This window comes from Tiliqua scincoides, chromosome 2 (assembly GCF_035046505.1).
Source record: "Tiliqua scincoides isolate rTilSci1 chromosome 2, rTilSci1.hap2, whole genome shotgun sequence".
NCBI lineage: Eukaryota > Metazoa > Chordata > Lepidosauria > Squamata > Scincidae > Tiliqua > Tiliqua scincoides.
The window spans coordinates 175,295,093-175,317,739 of record NC_089822.1 but is presented as its reverse complement, the minus strand read 5'-3'; the positions used below and the strand labels follow the sequence as shown (position 1 = coordinate 175,317,739).

At 42.0% G+C, this 22,647-nt stretch overlaps 1 protein-coding gene across 2 annotated transcripts in view; it reads right to left on the bottom strand.

The window, feature by feature from the left end:
* DOCK2 (dedicator of cytokinesis 2) overlaps positions 1–22,647 on the bottom strand; it is a 337,258-nt gene that overhangs the window by 86,321 nt on the left and 228,290 nt on the right. For both annotated transcript variants that reach the window (XM_066613322.1, XM_066613323.1), the window contains exon 30: positions 5,368–5,446. In XM_066613322.1, coding sequence (XP_066469419.1) covers positions 5,368–5,446 — 79 coding nt within the window. The remainder of the gene's footprint in view (positions 1–5,367; positions 5,447–22,647) is intronic.

Below are 22,647 nucleotides of genomic sequence, written 5' to 3'. Positions count from 1 at the left end.
CATTGAGTTCAGAATCCTGATGGTTTTATTCTCTTGCTAACTGAAGATAAATTCATGGGAAATGTCAAGCAATTGGTGGAAAAGAATATGCTTCCTATCTCTTATGGACTGTAGCCCTCAAAAGCTTATGCTGAAATAAACTGGTTTACCTTTTAAAGGTGCTACATGACTGCTGTTTTTGCTGCAACAGACAAACACAGCTATTCCTCTGGAAGTTGCTAATGGCCCTATATTTCTATACTTGGAAAGGAATACAGTAAACATAAGGTAGCATCCACGACATAGCACTATGATTGCAGAAGCCACCTTTCTTCCCTACTGAAACCTCAGCCCCTCCTCAAAGGATACTGCTTAGAGTTGGGGAAACCTTAGCAGCAGTATGGGATATTGCTTGAGGGCTGAGGGAAAAGTACTTAGCAGCTAAGAGGAAATAGTGAGCGCTATGCTCTGGATGCTCTTTATAATAAAAATTATTTCTAAAGTGTCAAAACTTGCTACACCATGACCAAAGATGTTACCTACTAGCAGCACATACCAAAAGTAAGATTTATTGTGGAGATTCTTCAATGCAAAACAGGTACCCAATAATGACTGTGTGCCTTTCATCTTTCAGTAATCTATAATATATTGTAGATCCCATTTATTCCTATGTAACCATGTACTATGTAACTTCAAGTACTTCTATGGCTTACACACATAAATTAGTTGATACATGTCAGGGCTTTCCAAACTATGGCCTGCGGCCAGATCTGGAGTTCGGAGAAAGCCCTCACCTCCATGAGCAGCACTTATTGTTACACCATGCTGTTGCATATCTTTCCCCCCTGATCAGGACAAGCAATGTTCTGGGCAATCAAGTCTGCCCAGAAATCCTGCTGCAAAGCCTGCTGAGGTGATGGGCAAGAGACGTGACTGCCCAGAGTGTCGCTTTGTCCAGATCAGGTGGAAAGATATGTGGCAGCGCAGTGGAACGGTAAGTGCTGCACGGGTTGGGGAGGGCTTTTTTGGTGAGCAGCAGTCTCCACTTTGAAAACCACTAATATATGTTCTGCATACAATAAGTATTTTAATACTAAACATATATTCAGCTTTTAATATTAAATCAATATTCTGTTTACCATTTCTCGAAACTTGAAAAAGAAAGAAAAAATGAGGCAACTTTGAACCAAAGGAGGAGGATAAAAGATAGCAAAGAGATAAATTATAAACAAACTCGGAATGCACTTTTGGAGGTGTGCTGAGCATCATTGTTTGTTCGCTGATAAAGCAGAAAAAAAACTGTTGAAAATCAGGGAGAAAATGTGTGATACATTTCACGAGTGTTTTTAAATTAAGTATCAGCCAGGACTCCACCAAAAGCATTAATTTACTGCTCCAACACCACCTTTTACACTTTGTCACTAAGAATGGAGTTTCTTTTCTTAATGGAAAATTCACCATGAACCTGCTAATGCAGCATTTCACAAACTGTGGGTTTAGGGTCATGATTCTGTTTCGGGTGGGTCCCACAGAGCAGCAAATGAAAACAGGGTAATGGAAAGATCAGATTACTAATTGCCTCAAGCCCTGAGGCTATTCAAAAATCAGATAGCTGTCCACTACCCTGCAAAGAGCTGAGCACCTGCAGCTGGCAAGATAGTTCTAATCACCCTGCAAACAGCTGAGCTCCTGAAGTTTGCAAGCTTTCATAATTATAGAAAGATAAATATTTGAGGGTCCTTTTTCTGGTGTTTTTTTCCCCCCAATTCTGTCAATGACAGGTAGTGGGGGTAGGTGAAGGCTAGGTCACACAACTAAGCCAAGGCTTGAGGCCATTCATTAGAGCTGCCTCATTACGAGAAATGAATTTTTTTTTTTTGCAAACAAACAATTATTTGTAAATAAATAAATAAAATTATTATTTCTTTCTTGGCCACCATTTTTAAAAGTCTCGTAAATCTAGGTGGGTTCTGATAGAGTGTTGTTTTAAAAAGTGGGTCCCACTGCTAAAATGTTTGGGAACCATTGTGCTAATACCCTTGCACCAGCATAGCAAGATCATACATTTCCCTTACTCTGCTAGGAGCCTTGTATCACACAACATGCTAAAGTAACCACAAGGAGGAGATACAATCACACAAGTTTTCTTGTATTTTCCCCACAAATAACCCCTGCTAACTGGGTAAGAGGCACTTTTTAAGTGGGTGCTCTTCTTTTATTTAGTGGGGGGAGAGTACCTGGCCCTCCTCACCCCAGCACTGTTTTTCTAGTGGCTGCCTGCTGGTGTTCTTTTGCATCCTTTTAGATTGTGAGCCCTTTTGGGACAGGGAGTCATTAGTTGTTTGTTTGATTTTCTCTGTAAACCGCTTTGTGAACTTTCTGTTGAAAAGCGGTATAGAAATACTGTTATAATAATAATAATAATAATAATAATAATAATAATAATAATAATAATAATAATAGTCCCATCATGGCTCAAAAAGATCCTTAAACAGCATAATCTGAGGAAGTGTCACCTTTCCATCTCCAGATAGCATGCAAACTTGCAGAAGGAACTAAACATGAATTGATTGGTACTATCAAAGAGTCAGGTCACATAATTTACTAGCACAATCCGAGAGGAGACAAACAGATGAAAAATTAATCAGGGTTAGAATCCGAAATACCTATTAAAGGGCAATGTAGAGCTATTTTTCACACATTGAAAATTGTTTACTCTCAACAGTAAACAGCCTACCTACCTTTTTTTTTATTGCTGCATATGGCCTATCTGATACAAAGCTTATTTTTTGTTATTTAATTCTATAACCACTGCACGGTTAGAAGGACAATCAAAGCATCCAGCAGGGCCTACAACACTTTTAAAAATGATTTAATGCTGGAAGCAAACATGGCTACAACTTCTGATAGCACCCAGTGTTGGTTGTGAAGCACCAGTGGGCGTCCAAAAGGCACACAGTGCTATCCAAATTGCACCTTTTGTCTAAGCAGAAACTGCACAGGCACAGAGGGAAAAAACTGCCTTCTTACTGCTCACAGCAGTCCTCCCCTCCAAGTTAGCAGATGGACCTTCTGAAGAAGCAAAGGCAGAAAAGTGGTCCCTTTTGAGATACCTTCTCGGTCGCTGCAGTGCAACTAAGCAACAAAATGCCCAGCTCTAAGAGTACCAGGCTGGCGTATTTCCACATGTATTAAATGCCTTTGTAAAAAGAAAGAACCCTTGTTTATAGAGACATTCAAAAGCTGAAAGAGAATTAAGAAAATATATTGCTGTGGTCTTGCTGAGCATCGTGAATTATGGCATTTTCTTTCCTCATTGTTATAAAAAGCGGGCAGTTAAAAACAAATCCAAATAGACCCAATCAGACTTGCATTTATTCACTAGGCATTGCTGGTGAAGTCTGGGGTTATTCAAAAGCATTCTGGCTAAGAGACTGAGGGCCCAATCCTATCCAAATTTCTAGCACCAGTGCAGCCGCAATGCAGCCCTGAAGGCACCAAACGTTCCCATACCATGAGGAGGCCTCAGTGACTGCCTCCCCACATGCCCACATGCCACATGGGATGTAGCACATGCTCCATTGGCACCACTACACCAGGTCTGGAAAACTGGATAGGATTGGGCCTTGAGGTGTCTTTGGAAATCATGTCTTTCCTGGATTGAAACTTAGCAATGCAATTAATTCTCATTCGGTGGCCTTAGGCACCCTAACTGACCAAAAGACAGATGGGCAAATGGACTTCTGAGGATTGCTGTACAGCGACTGCTGGAGATTGGTGTGTGGCAGCCATGCCCAGGACCTGTTGAGGACCCAGGTGTTGCTGTAGTGGCTGGAGAAGCTGCTGGCAGGAGGGGGGAAGAAGGAGCACCTCTGCAGGTTGAACAGACGAGCTACCCTGGTGGTGGGGTTGAGCAGTGCTGCAGTGTAGAACTGGGCCCACTGTTGGGGAACACAGGGGCGCTAATTAGCTAAAAGTGGGCATAATTCTCTAGGTGAAGCTTGGACCAGGAATCTGGCAAAACAAATGTGAGCTTTGGTTTTCCTGTTCCTGTTCGGCTTGGGATTTTTGTCATGGGCCAGCCCTGGCCTCAGGGTGCATACTATCCTGCCTGCTTGTTCTGATTAGCAGAAAAGGCCCTCCTGCATGTCTCACTGATAGCAGACACTTGGTTAGTTGGGACCCAAGAGAGTCGTCTTTGTTGTCATGCCCAAATCCCAAATTGTGGAACTCTTTTCTGAGAGAGAGAGAGAGAGAGAGAGAGAGAGAGATGTCTAGCCCTATTTCTGTTATCCATTCATTGATTGTTGACATTGGATAATATCCTTTAGTGCTGCTGCTATTTATCATCCTGTCATGCTGCTGCTGCTTTTAAACTGTGATTTCACAGCTCCTTCTAGTTTTTAATGCTGTTTAATGCCATTTGTTTTGTCTGTGTGGTGCTGATGTCATTCTAATTGTTTAATTTATATTACATTTTATTGATGCTGTTTTATTATGTTGTAAGCACCATGGGTGCCCTGCTATAGTGGAAAGGAAGGGGACAAATATGTAAAAAAAAGCCCAACAACTATTGAGGAGGAGCTTGGTAACAGGACAAGTCAGATATTTGCATCCTTTTTCCATCACTAGGTGATAAAGCCTCATTAGATGGACTTCTGCTTTTCTGTATAACTCTTAAAAGTTTCAGGCTTCAAATGAGATATCATCCACCTACAAAGAAATGCTCATAGTTTGAAATTCTTATACTGTGAATTCTCCAACTCTCTATTTATATCGCAGTCATAAGAAAATATATTGCTAGGTCAAATAAAAAAGAAGAAAGAGGGCCCTTTATGTAGTTTCTTCTATAACTGAATTCCTTTGATCTCACACTAACCTCTTTATGCTCTCTGACATCCTTTAACCACAGATAATCCAGTTGAATCAGAGCACATTTCTTGCCAAGATGACAATATTTCATCTGTCAGTATCTTAAGATCTTAAATTAGTGGGAATCTTCATTTGAAAGATACTGTCCTGGTAGGCCTTGATCTTCTTTAAGGATTACAATGCTTGATACTTTAAGTACTTCTGCTAATGGCTAGTACAAACAGAAACAAACTTCTAATATTCTGATGCAAATCCATCCCAATCAGTACTAAAAATCTCAACTAATCAGTACTGCATGTCTTGAGTACAACATATCCAGTGTCAATGATCAAGAACCTTATAGAAGCCCAAAGACCAGGTTGAACTAAAAGCTTCACCGCAAACATTGATTAATCTTTTTGTACTTTGTAAATCTTTTCAATCCCAGGTGTGCAGCGGTCACACAAATGGAATCCAGAGTAATAGCTTTTAAGCTTAATTGTAGAGTCAATGAAATGAAATCAGAGAGACACTCACTTGTTCTTCAAAATTCATGTTTTCCAGGAACTTCTGGTTCATAGTCTCGGAAAATTTGTTGATGGCTCTCAAAAACACTCTAAAGACAGATATTAAAAATGAACATGCACATACAAAGAAATGTTATCTCAGTATAAAATCAGAATTAAAGAAAAACTGTGAAGGGTAACACAATACAGTTAGTAGTACATTAATTTATATATGGGAATAGTGTTTCCTTTAGCACCTGGTATTCACCGTGTTCTAATTAATACTCATCACTGAAAACAGGACCAGGTCTTTTTGGTCTGCTGCACAATTCCAGTTTGTTCTTGTGAATATAGCATAATAAATCTTTCACATTCAAAGTTACTTCCCAAGTCACAGCTATACACTTTTTTTTTTTTTAAGTAAGCTTTTTTAATTGATTAGCCAGGCAGAAATATTAACTTATTCAATTATTTAGATTGACTCTTTGCTCATTAGGACAATCCTTCTGCACAGTAATATGAAATATTAAATTATCTTGTTTATTACCTTAATAATATAATAAACAATAAACTTGCTTATTATCTTGTTTACCAGTTCCTTCCTACTAAATGATCTTGTTTATTTACTCATTCATGTTGTACATGACATAATGTAAATCAACACAAATGTTTGGGTGAGAAACAATGTTCAAACAATGCTTCCCTGTAATTACACAAAAAAATAGATGGAAAATTGGAACTGGACTTCCTGCTGCTACTATTCTGCTTCTTTTGGGAGTTGTTTATCTAAGGCAGTAGTCTCCAAACTGCGGACCACTGCCTTCCGAATAATTCGTCCCCGTGTGGCACAGTGCTTTCTGTTTCATGCTTCTTTTCTTTCAAGTCAATCTTCTCAGAAACTCACACCGTGCAGCTGCTTCCACTGCCTGTCTGTGCCTGGATTCCCTAGCAGAAGAGGCTGCCCTGCATGAGTTTCTGAGAAGATCAACTTGAAAGATAAGATGCTGTGGCGCAGAACAGAAAGCACCATGCCCCATGGAGATGCATTTTTCAGAACGCAGATCCAGCCCGTGGACTGTGATTTGGATCCTGCTGGTCCAAGACAGTGTCTCCATGTTCATCTTATTGATAGATATTGGGATCCAAAGAGCTGCATGGGAACTGCACTGGAAATTGCACTGTGCAATTCTAGCCACAACCTGAATTTAGCCCCTCACCTAGCGCTAAAAGTTGGTCTACAAGTTACAGGAATTCAAAAACATTTGCAAATAGGTCCTCAATACAAGACCAGAAACAGCATTTCAGAAAAAAAGAAAATATAGAAGGTTGGTTGCATATTCAAAAGTGTTGGCTCCTTGAATTAATAGGGATTAGTACTGGTTTCCCAGTTACCACTGGAACCGTAGATGGACATGCCTGCATGTGGAGCTGTAAAACCAGGAGGAGCTTTATCGTGAGAGCGGCAGAAAGCTATTGAAAATGTGGAGGAATGACATGCCACAAAATCTCTGGCTTAGATATACATGCCAGAAGACCTGGTCATCATTATAATATCTCACTTAAGGGTTTAAGCCAATCTAGTGGAAACAGAATTGTAACACACAGTATTGGGGGGACACTGTGACCTTCAAATCGTAAGAGTCATGGTTTTGCATGCCTCCACAAACTGCTTAAAGCCTTGACACTAAGGTTTAAAATACAGAACGTGAGCAGGGCTCTTCCAGTAGTGGTATCTGCTTCATGGAATGCTCTGAAATATGCAAGACAACTTCACTGATGGATGTTAGGAAGCAAATCAACATTTTTCTTTTCTGACAAGCTTTTTGAAGTTAACACTATTGCAGATTCAATGTCAGTAAGTGTAAAGTCATGCACATTGGGGCAAAAAATCAAAACTTTAGATATAGGCTGATGGGTTCTGAGCTGTCTGTGACAGATCAGGAGAGAGATCTTGGGGTGGTGGTGGACAGGTCGATGAAAGTGTCGACCCAATGTGCGGCGGCAGTGAAGAAGGCCAATTCTATGCTTGGGATCATTAGGAAGGGTATTGAGAACAAAACGGTTAGTATTATAATGCCGTTGTACAAATCGATGGTAAGGCCACACCTGGAGTATTGTGTCCAGTTCTGGTCGCCGCATCTCAAAAAAGACATAGTGGAAATGGAAAAGGTGCAAAAGAGAGCGACTAAGATGATTACGGGGCTGGGGCACCTTCCTTATGAAGAAAGGCTACGGCGTTTGGGCCTCTTCAGCCTAGAAAAGAGACGCTTGAGGGGGGACATGATTGAGACATACAAAATTATGCAGGGGATGGACAGAGTGGATAGGGAGATGCTCTTTACACTCTCACATAATACCAGAACCAGGGGACATCCACTAAAATTGAGTGTTGGGCGGGTTAGGACAGACAAAAGAAAATATTTCTTTACTCAGCGCGTGGTCGGTCTGTGGAACTCCTTGCCACAGGATGTGGTGCTGGCGTCTAGCCTAGACGCCTTTAAAAGGGGATTGGACGAGTTTCTGGAGGAAAAATCCATTATGGGGTACAAGCCATGATGTGTATGCGCAACCTCCTGATTTTAGGAATGGGTTAAGTCAGAATGCCAGATGTAGGGGAGAGCACCAGGATGAGGTCTCTTGTTATCTGGTGTGCTCCCTGGGGCATTTGGTGGGCCGCTGTGAGATACAGGAAGCTGGACTGGATGGGCCTATGGCCTGATCCAGTGGGGCTGTTCTTATGTTCTTATGTTCTTATGTTCAGATTACTACTGCTTAAGCTGCATCATGTTTTGACTATGCTTAATTGTCTATGTGATTGCTTCCCAAACTTTTTAGCACTGGGACCCACTTTTTAAAATGAAAATCTATCGTGAGCCATTAGACAAAAAAAAGAGAAAAATATTTTTATTAATAATAATTGGGGTTATTTGCTCTTGAGACTGCCAGAAACCTTACATATAGGATATTGTGTGTAGACATTTGCTAGGCTCTTCCTAAGGACTGTTCTCCCAAACCTTTAGAGTCATTCCAGGGTAGCCAGAGGGCTGAACTAGAGAGCAAGATATTCAGTAAGGGACTTCCAGGCCAGACAAAATGCTGGAACTGGGTTCACACTTGATCTATGACATGCCAATTGCTAGAGAAAATATGACATTTTAATTTGGGGGTATGAAGATTATCTCATACTACAGGTTAGCATACCAGGTAACGATTTTCTTCTGCAAACTGTGCAAGGGTGCTTGTAAAGTTGGTTTTTTTATGTTTCAAAAATTTTTTGTGGCCCACCAAATATCAACTCATGACCCACTGGTGGGTCCTGACCCACAGTATGGGAAACACTGGTCTAGGTTATTGTTTGCAGAGCTGAAGGATTAAATCAGTTCCGCACACAGTAAACCAACTTTTGTTCAGAACTTTATTGGGACAAAGAAAGAACTGCAGGCACTGTTACAAAAGCAGAAACAGAATAGGGGGAGGGAGCCAAGCTAGAGATCAAGCAACAGTGGAAGGGTGCAACCTACATGGTTTAAACTAAGCAACATACTCCCACTACTGATGGAGGGCAACATTTCTACCACTTGCAGTCTAGATACACTGGGTAGCTCAGCTCACATTTTCTTGCTGTTCTAAAAGTTATGCAGACATTTTATTGTTATAAAGTGTCTTGCAAACCTCAGGGGTTGAGATCCCACAAGGGCCACACAGGGACACATGCAGACACCCAAGGCACAGAAAGTAGCAAGAGCAGTATGTGGGACAGAAATGCAATGGCTGTAAAGGACTGTTGCCTTCATTAAAAGGTCTGAAAGAATTCACCAACTGCAATTCATGAGGACAATCCAAAGGAAAAAAAATGTTATGGCACAGACTGAGAAGCCTTCTATGTTTGTAATAGCAAGGAAGCATGTAGCTTTTAGGAGCATCTGAATATTTATAATTTTCCCCTTTGCTCAGAGTGGTGTGTAATCTATTCATCTTTTTTTTTCTCCTCAATTATCATTTTGGTGATAACATAATCATGTATTTTGTGAAGTTTTATCCTTTTTAAAGAATAATCTAACCTGCATAGTTTTTGTTTTTACAGTATGGATGTGCTTCTTACATGTTACACTACTAAAAAGAGTAAGGAGTAGGGAGAGGAGACCCTTTGTTGTAAATGTAAGCCCAGAGGAACTTCCAGGAGCTGGATCAGTACCCATAGTAAAAATGGAGGAAGAAACACCAGGGTAATAACTCAGGAAGCATCAAAGTCTCCATAGTTTCATAAGGAGGAGATTGAATGAGCAGAAGCATTTAACTGGAATATTGTCATTTGTTCTCCTCTGCTGGTGAAGATAAGAATACCCGTCTTTTGTCAGTAGTTACATTAGAGTCAGGAAAAAAGGACAACTCTCTTCGCTGAGACCTAGTAATCTGAGATTTCAACTTGCCTGAAATTTCCCTGGGTGCATATAACCCATTTTACAAGCCAGCCTATCTGAGATTGGAAGCAATGGTATTCAGATCAACAGATGCAATTTCCAGTCAGTTTTGAGCTCCCACAAGTGCCTTCAAAATTTTGTGTGAGTGTGTGAAAGAGAGAGAGGAGGACTTCCCCCAGACTTCTTGCTATTCTATCTCTTTCCCAATTTGATGGGGACATGTTACTGGGAAATGGACAGCAGATTGATATCCACAGCAAATTAATGTACTGTCCATATCAGGACGACATGTTCCCCTATAACTGCAAACACATATGTGTTCTGGTAACATAAGGCCCTTCATTGTAGTGTGAAAGCTAAGCCGTTGCTGTGCACTGCCAGGGTGCTGCTCCAAATGGCAAGAAGCGCAATGTGTGCAGAAGCAGCTCTAGGGGGCTCCATAGGCATAGGTAAGTTGTCAGTGGGGACAGGGACGGGGGCTTGGGGGTGTTCTGGGGTATAGCAGGTCGAAAGGGGAGGATTTTGACAGTAAACACACATGTGCATTCTGCATTTTTCATCCCACTCTACCCCCTTTCTCTCCTCAAACTTACATAGCAGGGCTCTGAGGCCTAAGCAGAGGTAAGTAAATTTTTTATTACTTATCTCTGGCAGGCTTCCTGATTCTCCCCCCCCCCCCCTTGGACAGAGTGCACACTCCTCCAACATGGCTGCATGAGTGTCAGGGGTTGGGTATGGGATTGGGCAGTTTATATCTGAAAATAGGGTGGGGAAAATCTGATAAAATCAATAATTTTCAGCGTAGCCTAGTCCCTCTGACTTAGTTGGTAACCTGTATGATACAGGCAAGGTTACAGTAGACGTTTTCTTCTTCTGCGTCCAAAATACACTGATATGAGCCATATGCATGAAATGGAAATGAATGATGGGTTCCCTTGGATGGACCCCCACTGTCCAATGACAAGCTGGTTTGCCCTGCCCCTGTGTTTGCCTGTGTTCAGTGTTTATCTGCAAAGGCAAATGCTGACTGCAGAGAATTTCTCATCCTGATTAGAATTGTCAAATATTCCAGGGTTATAATCATGTGGGGAAACTCAGTCCAGATTCCCCACTTGCCTCTGCAGTTAAGGAGAGTGGGAGCCTAGCCAGCCAACAGCAAAGGCAGGGGAACCAGAAGAGCTCACAACATGTTTCTTCTCTCTGGAGAGAGAATATCTGTATATGACTTAGATAGTTTAACAACTAAGATAACTGCAAGAATGTTAAAATTGAAGAGAAAAGTGACACAGTTTGACAATAGTATGACAACCCACCAACTCACAAAGAGAACACTTGAAGATGGAGTTGGACACTTGATATGACAGCCCATTATGAATGTGAAGTGTTTCAGAGGCACAGATGTCTACTGTATGAACTTTGGCAAGACTTGTCATGTAGTCATCAGAGTGATGAAGTGATCTAATTTGAATTGACTGTTTTCCTGGTAGGGTAAAATGCTTCTTTGCAAAACTCCTAATGTCATATCATCTGTTGCAAAGTGAATAGGCTCATTCTTCAATATTTCTGTTAAAAGAATTGCCGTTGTTTTATACTGCTCTGGTCTACACCGACTGCACACCAAATCAATTCTATCCAGTTTATTCAATAACTTGCTACTTTCCAACCCTCTTCAAACATTTTAGTTTGTCTAATTTTATAGTTTCCCTGCTATGAACCATTCACTGCATTTCAGTTTAGTGTATCCCTCAAGTGCTTAGCAATTTCAAATACACCTGCAGGAAAACTTAACTATATAGATGTAAATTTATCCTGTAATCCAAAGGAACACACAGAGAACTGATTTTTTTTTTTAGATGTTTCATTCCCAAAAGACTACTAAAAGAGCCCTCCAAATTCCTCTTCAATGTACTCCAAGCAACTTGGGGATGTGTGCAAGAGCTTTTTAAAGAGAAAATTCAAAACCGAAAGAAAGCAGTGCTAGCTTTCTCCCTATCGTGCAAGTGTTCAACAAAGAGGATGATTCTGACACAGAAGTACTTCAAAACAAGTGATCCTCCACCTGTATTGCAAAGTAGTATAGTCCCATGAGTAGACTGTACAAAGTGGTCTCCTGAATGCTTAAATTTGCATTCAGATTAGCTTGAGTCCTCTCAAGGGATTCCCCAGCAACCAGAGCATTAAGTTAAGCCATCTGATGAGACTTTGAAAGCCCAACACCCATTGAATATAGGGAACATTTTCAACACCTTTATAGCAGAGAAAGGTCCAATGACAGCAGAAAATGCTGGACAAGGAAAGAATGAGGATGCTTCCTACATAGGCAGTCCAGTCCTAACCTGTACTGGAATAGGCAGGCCAGTTGGCCTACCCTGGCGCAACCTGAGGCAAGAGGAATAGATTCTGCTTACCACAGGTAATGCGGTAGTTGCCCAAATGGGGCTACTTAGATCTATGGCACCTAAAGAGGAGCACAGCATTAGGCTGGGCCTCCAGTGGGGTTGTAGGATCTGATCAGTGTGCTGGGTCCTGGCTCTACCCCCTCCTAGGCCTGGCCCGCCCACAGGCCCACCTGCTTCCTACCCTCTGCCCGCCTCCAGAGTAAACTTGCTCAACCTGGAACTTGCACTTGCACTTCCCCCCTCTATTGCAGATGTGCCTTATGGCACATTTGTGACACTCCTCAACTAGGGCAAGGGACCTGCACCCACTAATAGAAGACTTGGGATTGCACTCCTAAGCTAACTCATACATTCACATACAATGTGGTTGTTGCCAAAAATGCATGTGTAGTTGTGGCACCTTGTAGTCATAACATATGCATGTACATAAGAACCATATGGGTCACTGATTATTTCAGATCTTCACAGCTACTTGAGGCTACAAGCGGAAGTGAGGGAATTTTCTACATGCCTGGAATGACCCATTTGGTGGTTATGATGATTATGACAAATATTTATATACTGCTTTTCAACAAAAAAAATTGCATGTATGTTAGCGTACATCTACACTGTGGCTATAACATGGTACCAGGTGCCTATTTTGATACAACATTTTCATAGCAATATTTGGGACATGCCTGAACACACAAAGAAAATGTGCTAGCAAGGAAGCTGCATCCTCTTTACAAACTCAACTCGATCATAATTTCAGGTTTTGCCTTACATGTGAAAAATGTACCAAGTTCTGATGAAGTGATGGTGCTGATGTCAATAATTAGCTGGCTTGGTATATAAATTGGGTCAGTTTGTAGTTTGACAGTGTTATGTGTTGAGCAGCATTTCTCCCCAAAATTCTTCTTTGGCTCAGACATCAAATGAGCTTCTGTTCCTGTCTAGTTAGTGCCCAGTAGCCCTGGTACAAAAACCAGGGCACAATCCTAACCTGGTCTACTCAGAATTAAGTTCTATTTTGTTCAGTGGGGCTTACTCTCAGGAAAGTGTGGTTAGGATTGCAGCCCCAGATGCTGTGCAGGTGCAGGTGCAGTGTGAATCCCTTACAGTCAATGAAACTCTTGTTGTTCATTGTGGCACTTGTTAAATGGGCAGTACTATGATGTGTGAGCAAAAACTGAGGGAACAGCCAAGCTGTGGTATAACAGTATTTGCATAATACATAACTTGAACAATGTGTGTGGTTCCAAGCCAAACTTTAATTTTCAGGGAGCAACACACATATACACAGCACCCTCTGCATAAATGTCTCGCTATAATGAACTGGAAGGACATAAACATCCTTGCACTTGTGGAGAAAACTGATGCATACCAAGAAGTTCTGAATTGGACTGAAGGGAGTTTCCCCATGAAACTGATATGGTATAATGCAAATATTCAAATCCACACTAACATTTTTCAAGCCAGCCCCAGAGCTTTCTGAGGATTGATATACAGTGGTGCCTCGCAAGACGAATGCCTCGCACACCGAAAAACTCGCAAGACGAAAGCGTTCTTGCGATTTTTTCTGGTGACTCGCAAGACAAATTTTTCTATGCCGTGCTTCGCAAGACGAATTTTTAAAATTAAAAAGTTGAAGTTTTGTGCTTGAAATTTTTGAAATCCTCTGTACAGTATGTATGCCTTTAAAGAGCACTTAATAAACACTTTGTAAACCAAATTTGACTTTGTTCTGACTTTTTTTGTCCATAGGAACGCATTAATTAAATTTCAATGCATTCCTATGGGAAACCGCGCTTCGCAAGACGAAATTTTCGCAATACGAAACGACTTGCGGAATGAATTAATTTCATCTTGCGAGCACCACTGTACATACTTTACCTTTTAACCTTTGCTTCAGTTAATGTTTGTTTTGAATGTGTTCACTAGTTATCTGATGGATTCAAACCATGTTTGGCCTCAACACTCCAGGTAGAGGGAAGCTGATTAAGTTCCATTTACGACCCATATAAATTCAACCAACTTATATGAGTGTATTTACTCAAGGTTGAAAAATGAGCAGAAAAACTGTTGCGTTTTTGCTTTCAGATACCAGTTTGGTAACTGAAAGCATGAATTGCTTATAGGCTCTGGTTTCTGAACTCGCTGTGTCCAGAGTCTTGCATTGTTTCAGGTCAGAAAGACCAGTCTTTGCCTTCCTAGCAGTCCTGCCCTGATGTGCAAGTCATATCAGAAAGCTTCTTTGCCACAAACTGTAACCCTAAGAGCCTTCCAGTTGGTTAGCTTTTAGTTAAAGACAGTCACTTGGGCTATTTGTTGCATGCAGTGTTAATCTGCCCTCAAGGCTGTACTTCTGTTGGAACAATACTGCATTTTCCCCAACACTAAAAGTGCTATACTGTATTTTGTACCTGGAGAAGACCAGTTGTTCTTCAGATAGTGTGCCCATTGCAATTATGATTGTCATGTATCATGTGGTCACATGAGTTTCACAGGCATGAACTGAATAGTGACATTTCCCATTTCTACTTCTGATGCCATTTGTAACGAACAGTTTTCAAAAGGGTTTCCAAAAACATTTTAGAGCCTACTAAGCACCTCCCTTCTGTAGCATTCCAGCACAGGAGCGTTATCCAGTCTTTGGAAGAGTGGCAAATATCAGCAACACAACTTTCCACTCCCCAAAAGCAATGTGATGCTTTTTCATGAACTTTGAATTGCATTTTATTTTTGAAAAGCTCTGTGCTATCACAGAGCCTCTCCAGTACAACTACCCTATTTTCATTTTAAAAAGAGGAGCAAACAGATAGCTATATGAGTCCTCATTCAAAGGAAATAGTACTATATCCAACCCAGTGTAAAGGATGGGGTGCACTAGCCTTGCGGGGGAGACTATCATGCAAAGATTAAAAGGTAGCCAAAGCATTTACTGATCATCTGGTTAAGCCTAAGAAATCAGATCTGTGACCCAGTATGTGTTTAGGACTCAGCCCAGTGGACTTTCGGGTGTTTTTCTTTCTTTGAGTAGGAAGTCCTAATAGCAGCTCAGAAACTGCTTTTCTGAGTTGCTATCAGAGCAGGAATCGATCGAGGGTAGGGATTAGAATCCTGCAAAGTAGAAAGTGAAGGGGGTCCACTATAGAATCACTGTGGGTTAAATTACCAGGCTCAAGGAGCAATTTAAGCCATTTTTGCCCAACGTTGAATGAACGCAACAGGGACCAAATGTGTACACCTGTGGGCCAGACAAAAATGGGTTAGTAGTGGGGGCGAGCTATAAACCTGCAGATCAAAACTCTGAAGGGAGCCTGAGAAACAGATCAGAGAGGCATCCATGAAACACAATGTTGTGATCATGGGGGACTTTAATAATCCTCACATTGACTGGAGCAATTCATGCTTTGGACATAAAACAGAGACCCAAGACCCATGGCCATCAATTGCCTGAGCCATGAGGATGCACAGAGAACTTCCTCTGCTGCTACCCCTCCTGTTCTAGCCCACCACTCTCCTCTGTATTTCCACTTATTTCACCACTTCCTTTTCAAATCCAAGGAGCAGGAACAGAAGAGGCAGGAGAGCAAAGAGAGGACTACCTAATGTAACCACCTCAGTCTCATGGGAGAGGAAAGCTCGGGGATGACCCACAGTTGCCAAAAGGTGCTGCTTTTTGTTTGCTTGTTTTTAACAACCAAATGGCATCTCAGAAAATACAGGTATGCTGTTCAAGAACAAGTTTAAAGCTCTGTTGGACTTACATAACCAGTTGCACAATTCTTTGGAGCCTAGCCCAATTTCCAGTATGCAGTGATCAAAAGCTGCCTCCTAGTACTCCAGATCTTTACATACTCCTTTCTGAAGAGAGAACATCGTCGATTATACATAAAGAGCAGATGACAAATGCTTTCAGCGAATTGTACTACTTGTTCTCAGTTTTTCTCCTGAAATATGGATGTGTAATACATATTTGTTTTCCTTGAGGCAGAGCATCCACTGCGATAACAGCATAAAGGATTACAAGCCAATACAAATACGTTTCACTTTCATCTTCCTTGAGCTTTGTGAGGTTATGGCAAATGCAAGGGGATACTGCCTTTACACTTGACTCTGCTATTGAAAAATATTGAAAGAGATAAAGAAAGTGCTGGGCTTGCAATGCTAACTTTAATTTTTCACCTTGAGGCACAGAGGCAGAGAGAGACTGGCCGCATGAGAGTGCATTGTGCAGAGGGAGGCAATAACCTCACTACCTCAAAGCTATTGGAATAGTACAAAAGAGGTTTACAGTGAATCAGCAGATTCTCCCTCAAAGTCTGATGCATAATAGATTTAACTATTGTCTCCCTGATGCTGCATTTTTTGAAATGAAGACCTGGAAAAGCATTTACACCAACAGACAATTTAATTCAAGAACAGCTCTGTACATTTGGTGGATCTACAGATTTCTTAAGTATAATCTGTAGATCTACAAAATGTACAATCATTCTTTTCTAAGGACTGTATGTACTGCTCATAGACAAGATTGCATCATGAGGGTGATGAAGTTATGTCAACTTCAGTGACATAAAGCTTGCTTTGTAAAGACTGTTTTATTGACTATAAGCTTACACAGAAAATAGCACGTATACTGTTTTGTATGAAACATGGCACAAAGTTGCTGATTGTGACTAAAGATCAGACTGGTCTTGGAGGTGAATGAAGATTCTACATGCAGTATCACACAATCATCACAGAAAATGTACATGTATAGCTAATTTCAAATGGATAGGATGTTTTAACCCTGGAAAGCCTGCTTTCAGGTTGTGCCAGCCCATGGCCCACTCCATTGGCCTCCATAGGCCCAGAATGCTCCGTGGAAGTTCCCGGAAGCTATTTCTGGTTTGTAGGCAGAACTTGCAACCCACTGAGGAGGACAAGGTGAGTCACAGCATTAAAAAGTTTGGGAACTGCTGCTTAAGAGTATTAGGACATGAGCTCTTATCCAGGTCATCTTAGAGAAAAAACTATGGGTGCAATCCTAACCAACTTTCCAGCACTGACTTAGCCTCAATGCAGCCCCCAGGGTAAGGTAACAAACATGCCCTTAGCTTGAGGAGGCCCCCTTGACTACCTCCCCACTGCAGGATGCAGTGCGCACCACATTGGCACAGCTATGTCAGAGCTGGAAAGCTGGTTAGGATTGCATCCTAAATCTCATGGGAGGAATCTGAGTTTGGTTGTTGTTTTTTTTAAGTCTTCTTGATCTTACACCATCTATTCTAAGTCGTGTTACAGAAGCCAGGCTAGACATCCTTCAGGAAACCATGATAATGTCTATCATGATTGGAGCACACCCCTTTGCCTCTAGTTTATGCAGCTTATGATCCAGATGGACAGTAATCTGTAATTTAGATTGGGTAAAAGACTAGGCAAAGAAGTTGTGTCTGTGTAAGTTTGTCTAGGGCTCACACATATCAAGAGAGACATGGAAATCTGAGAACTGTAGTGTTGGCCAGAAGGGATCACTTTTGTCTGACATGCCTGGCTCTTACAAAGTGTCAGTGCTAGGATGGAAACAAGAGGAAAGATATCCATACTCCTTGAACTAATACAACATCAGATCATCTGTCTTCTCTAGGAATCTAGAGAGGAAAATGGGATGCTTTGTTAAAAGGTCTCTGGATGCAGCAATAACTCAGCCCTGATCAAGGTCTCAGAGACTCAGCCAATTAGCTGTGATATTTGGATCTCTCCTGAAATGCCCTGCTGTCAGTGTAATAGGTGACTTTCTGCTCAGCTAATGAGATTCTCTGCTTCTTGCTGACGTGGACCTGAACCAGTCCTACCCTGGCAACTGATATGACATTTCACTGAGATACTATTCCTCTTTACCAGGACATGAATTCTATTCTATTCTCCAGTTAGTTAATGGCTTGGGTGATCCCTGAAGAGACCATCTGCCTAGCCATACTTCTTGTTGACAGAAACAACCAGATAGGCTCACTCCTGTAGCCATCTTTATCCTGATATTTTCATAAGGACAGCCTCTTGGACAAGCTGTGGATTCAGCTTTTAAGAACATAAGAGAAACCCTGCAGGGTCAGACCAAAGACCCAAATAATTCACTGTCCTGTTTCCCACAGTGACCCACCAGTGGCACTGGGCAATGAATCTGGTTTGGCCACCACTGCATACTTTATAGGCCTCAGTCATGTCCCCCCACAATAGCCTTTTTTTTCCAAAAGAAAAAACCCCAATGCAGGGCTGGCTGAAGCTACAAGGCTACCTGAGGCAGCACATAACTCTGCTGCCCCCTGCCTGTGCTGTCGCCCCCTTTACCTGGTTCCTGCCACACAGACTCTTGAATCAAAGCAAGAAATGCAAAGCATGCAGGCATCATTCCCCAAGTCCTCTACACTTCCTGCTTGGTTTAAAGAGCTCTGAAAAGAGCAATCTTGCTCCTTTCACCACTGATCTGTGGAAGAAGGTGAGGGAGCCAGATCTCTGTAATCACTCACTAGATCATAAATTGTTTGATTTCAAAAGAAATACCGAAAGCTATTCCTTGTTAGATATCCGAAGCTGATAGGAAAGCAGAAACAACTAAAAGTCATGGGAACTGCATCTGGTCCTGACATACTGAGCACATTAAAGTCATTATTTGCTGAGATGCAGCATCTAGCACTCCATAACTATTGAACAGTTGTATTTCATTTGGGAATCTCTCTCTTTTAACAAACCAGAGAATTTAAGCTACATATGGAATGTATTTTGTTGCAGAACTAAAACTAAACATCACTAGTTTTTTTAATGTATGGATTTTGCTCAGTTTTCAATACTTATGACTAATGTCAACAAAACTAGCCTCCTTGATCAGTCAATTTTATGTTTACCTAAACATCCTGCTTATGCTATGGACAAATTTATCTTGCTCATCACGCAAACACATTTCTGCTATCAGTTCTCATTTCATTTTTATGTCTACTTCCCTGAAGTAACAGCAATTTTCAATATTTTACAACTGAAGTAGCTTAATTGTTGTCTGCATTCTAAGTTTCTACTAAAAACAGCATCAGAAGTTCTGTAAAAACACACAGAAGACCACACCTAACTTAACTGTCCTAACCAATAAATACAATATGGCAGGCAGAAAAAAATATATATAAGAAGTACTTTGCCACCACAGTCAATTTCAAAGTGCTGCTCATTGATTAATATCACTCACACGCACCACACGCAAAATTTCAAGTTAGTAGATACAAGTTCCACAGACGTTGGTAACAAAGCAGCCTACCTGTGCTACCTTCTGCAGGGCTCCCCGCAACTTTGAAAGCAAAAGCGGAGCAATCGCGCCCCGCCTCTGCTAAACTGGAAGTGGAACATGATCACTCCACTTTCACTTCTGAAGCTGCGAGGAGCCCTACAGAAGGTTGTGCAGGGCTCCCCACACCCCCGGAAGGCTGCAGGAGGCTCAGGTATGTGCAACCAAGCCCCTGCAGCCCCCCTGAGTGGCACGATCCTGGGGATCGCGCCGCTGCCTTCCCCCCGCCCCTGCTGCCTCCCCCCGCCCTCGCAAGAACTTAGAGCGGCTCAAACTCTCCCCAAGAGTTTGAAAACCGGTGCCTTAGAGGCAAGAGGGTGCATGTAGTGGCACAAGTGTGTAGGGGATGAAGGGATGTAGGAAAATTAGGCAGGTGTCCCAGAGAGAGCTGGACTTAGGCATGTGGGGATTTTATGGTACAGGTCTGTCTAGTTTATTCACGTGTTTGGAACTCACAGATTTAACTTATTGCAGGTTCCAAACCAGCAGTGGAGGACCAGACCCAAGCTCCCAGACAATGGCATATCTAATGACCTTGTGCAGAGCTCACAATGATGCCCCAGAAGTGATGTCACAACTGGAAGTGACATCACGCCAAGGCTTTTTGAAAAGTGAAAACTGGAAGAAAACTTGTCTTCTCCCCCCAGCAGCTCACCACTCACTCTGCTGCCTCCCCCAGCCAGTGGCATAGCTACAGCATCTATTTGCTACCTCGGGTCAAAGAAGATTTTGTAGGCCCCCCCCCCCCACAACAAAATCAAATTTAAATAAGCAAATAAATAAAACTGTCCCTTTTATTGGTTAGAGGCACTGTGCTGGGGTGAAGAGGGACAGTTATTCTCCCTCTGCCAAATATAAGAGGAGCACCACTTGAAAAACCTCTTTACCCTGTTAGCAGGAGAAACTGTATTACGATACATGGAAATGAGAGTTGACTCATATTAACACCTTACTGGTTCCATGCTGTATCATAATATCTAATTGGCTCTCAAAATAATCAGTCTCAAAGGTCAGTTCTGAGTTAAAGAAATCCACTTTTTGTTCCATATGGCAGTTGTGTTTTCATTTTTTGGTTAATTGGCCATAACTTTTAATAGAACACATATATTCCAATGTGGTTTGTTTCATTGCATTCTGCAATAAAGCACCTTTCCAATGATATGTAACATGATGGTATTATTTGCACATACCAAGATTTTCACAGTTTTGGCCATTAGTGTCAAGCTCAGCTTGTTGCCCCCCTAAAGCTTATTTCCCAGTGCAATTGCTACCCACTGTACCTTCTTAGCTACGCCACTGTTCCCAGACATGATTGGAGGTGTTCTCCAGTCAAGCCTCTGCAGTCCTTAGAAAGCCTCCTGGACATGACCAGAGAACATCTCGGGTTGCACCTGGAGGCCATATTAGACCAGACCCATACATTTGCTTATCCACAGCTTGTGGTATCCATGGGAGGCTGTGTCTCCATGAACAAATCCCTTATGGATACAAGATTCAACTGTATAGGAAACGGGAGGACTGAAGGTAGCAACCCTGGGTTGCTGGCAGGAACAAATGGTAGCCAAAAGAGCAAAGGCAGCTGTGCATGACCAGGTCCTGTTGGAACATCAGAACGTTCACTCATAGGAATTGTTGATCAAATTGATCAACAATTGTTTGAATTGTTTGATCATGTTGATCAAAACAATTGGTAAGAAGAGAATAAAGTGTGTGCGTGCGCACACAAGTGTGTGCATGTGTGAAGGGAAAAGGTTCCTGCGGTTCACACCATGACAAAAGGCTGTGGTTGGAAAGCAGCCCACACCCAAAGCATTTCTTTGTAGTGCTAATCAATGGGTACAAGCAAGAGGTGAGCCCCTTGGCAAGCCAGGAAATCACCACTAGGAGCTGCTCCAGGTCATGCAGGGAGAGGAGGGGGAGGGTGTTGTTGGGTGGGAAGAGGACAGAGAGGCAGAACAGGCCTGGGAGCAGTACAGGATCAGTAAAGCTGGCTTACTACATATCCCATTTCCCCTCCCGAGCCTTTTCCCTCAACACAGCGTTCTTGGACTTGAGCCAGCCATTTAGCTGCTGCAGTTCTGAATAGCTCTATCAGGCAGACTGGTGCTTTACCCCGAGAAGACCACCAGTCTGCTCCTAGCACAGGATACAGCTTGGGCCACTTGTACCCGCTGCACTGGGGCTTGTTAGGATTGGGCTGCCTGACTTTGAATTATAAGGTACCAGGTATTGTAGTACCTGGTTTTTATGTAGTTTCGACCCTAGCAAAGAATACAGGTGAATGTTGCTCTTTATGTGATGGTTTTTAATCATTTCCTATCATGTATTTACTAGAATTGCACAGTCTTTGGGAGGAGGAAGCTGCACATATTTGTTTAGTGTACAAAACCTGAAGCAGTTATGCTTCATAAATTTCAGGATGTATTGCTTAGCAAGATTTTTTAAAATCTGAACACCCACTCCCTTGGAGAAAATAATTTGCTCATGTTATTAGCTTTCATAACCACCTGTGCTCAAGACTGTACATTCCAACACTTTAGGAGCAAGGATCCCTGGAGCATCTAATTTTCAGGGGCCTGACATTCATATTATGAACTATGTTTACAAGTCTCTGGGACACTGTCATTACAGCAAGGCAATATGGAGGCTGAAATGAACTGGCCTTTTGGAAATACCTCCCAACTGTTCTCACCATCACAAAGTGAGTAGGAAGGGAATGGCTGCAGCGTGGTGGTGGTGGTGGTGGGGAGGACACCCAAGTAACCATGTGAGCAAATTAATTATGAAGCAGATGTAAATATCATTGGAGTTTGCATTCAGTTTATTATCAGTTTGGGTGGGTGGAAACTCATACATTTGCCATTATGCTCCCCCCCCCCCATTTCTGAACTTTCGACCATCATTAATTTGAAGAGATGCGAAACAGCAAGGGCCGAATCTACACATACAATGGAATGAGATAGTGGAACAGACTGCTGGTGGGGAATCACAGTCTTGGATACTCCCCTACATTAAGGACTTCCTGCAGACAGACCACCATGGCAAGCAAAGAGCTAGGCTGAAAACATTTCTCCCGTGGTTTGCTATCTGTTTGCAGTGGAGGCTACATGGAAGGAGCATTTTCCCAGACATTTAGTGCTATCTTTGTTAGGTGAGTCAGTATTGATTCTTGCTTAAATCAGTAGACACACACAATTATG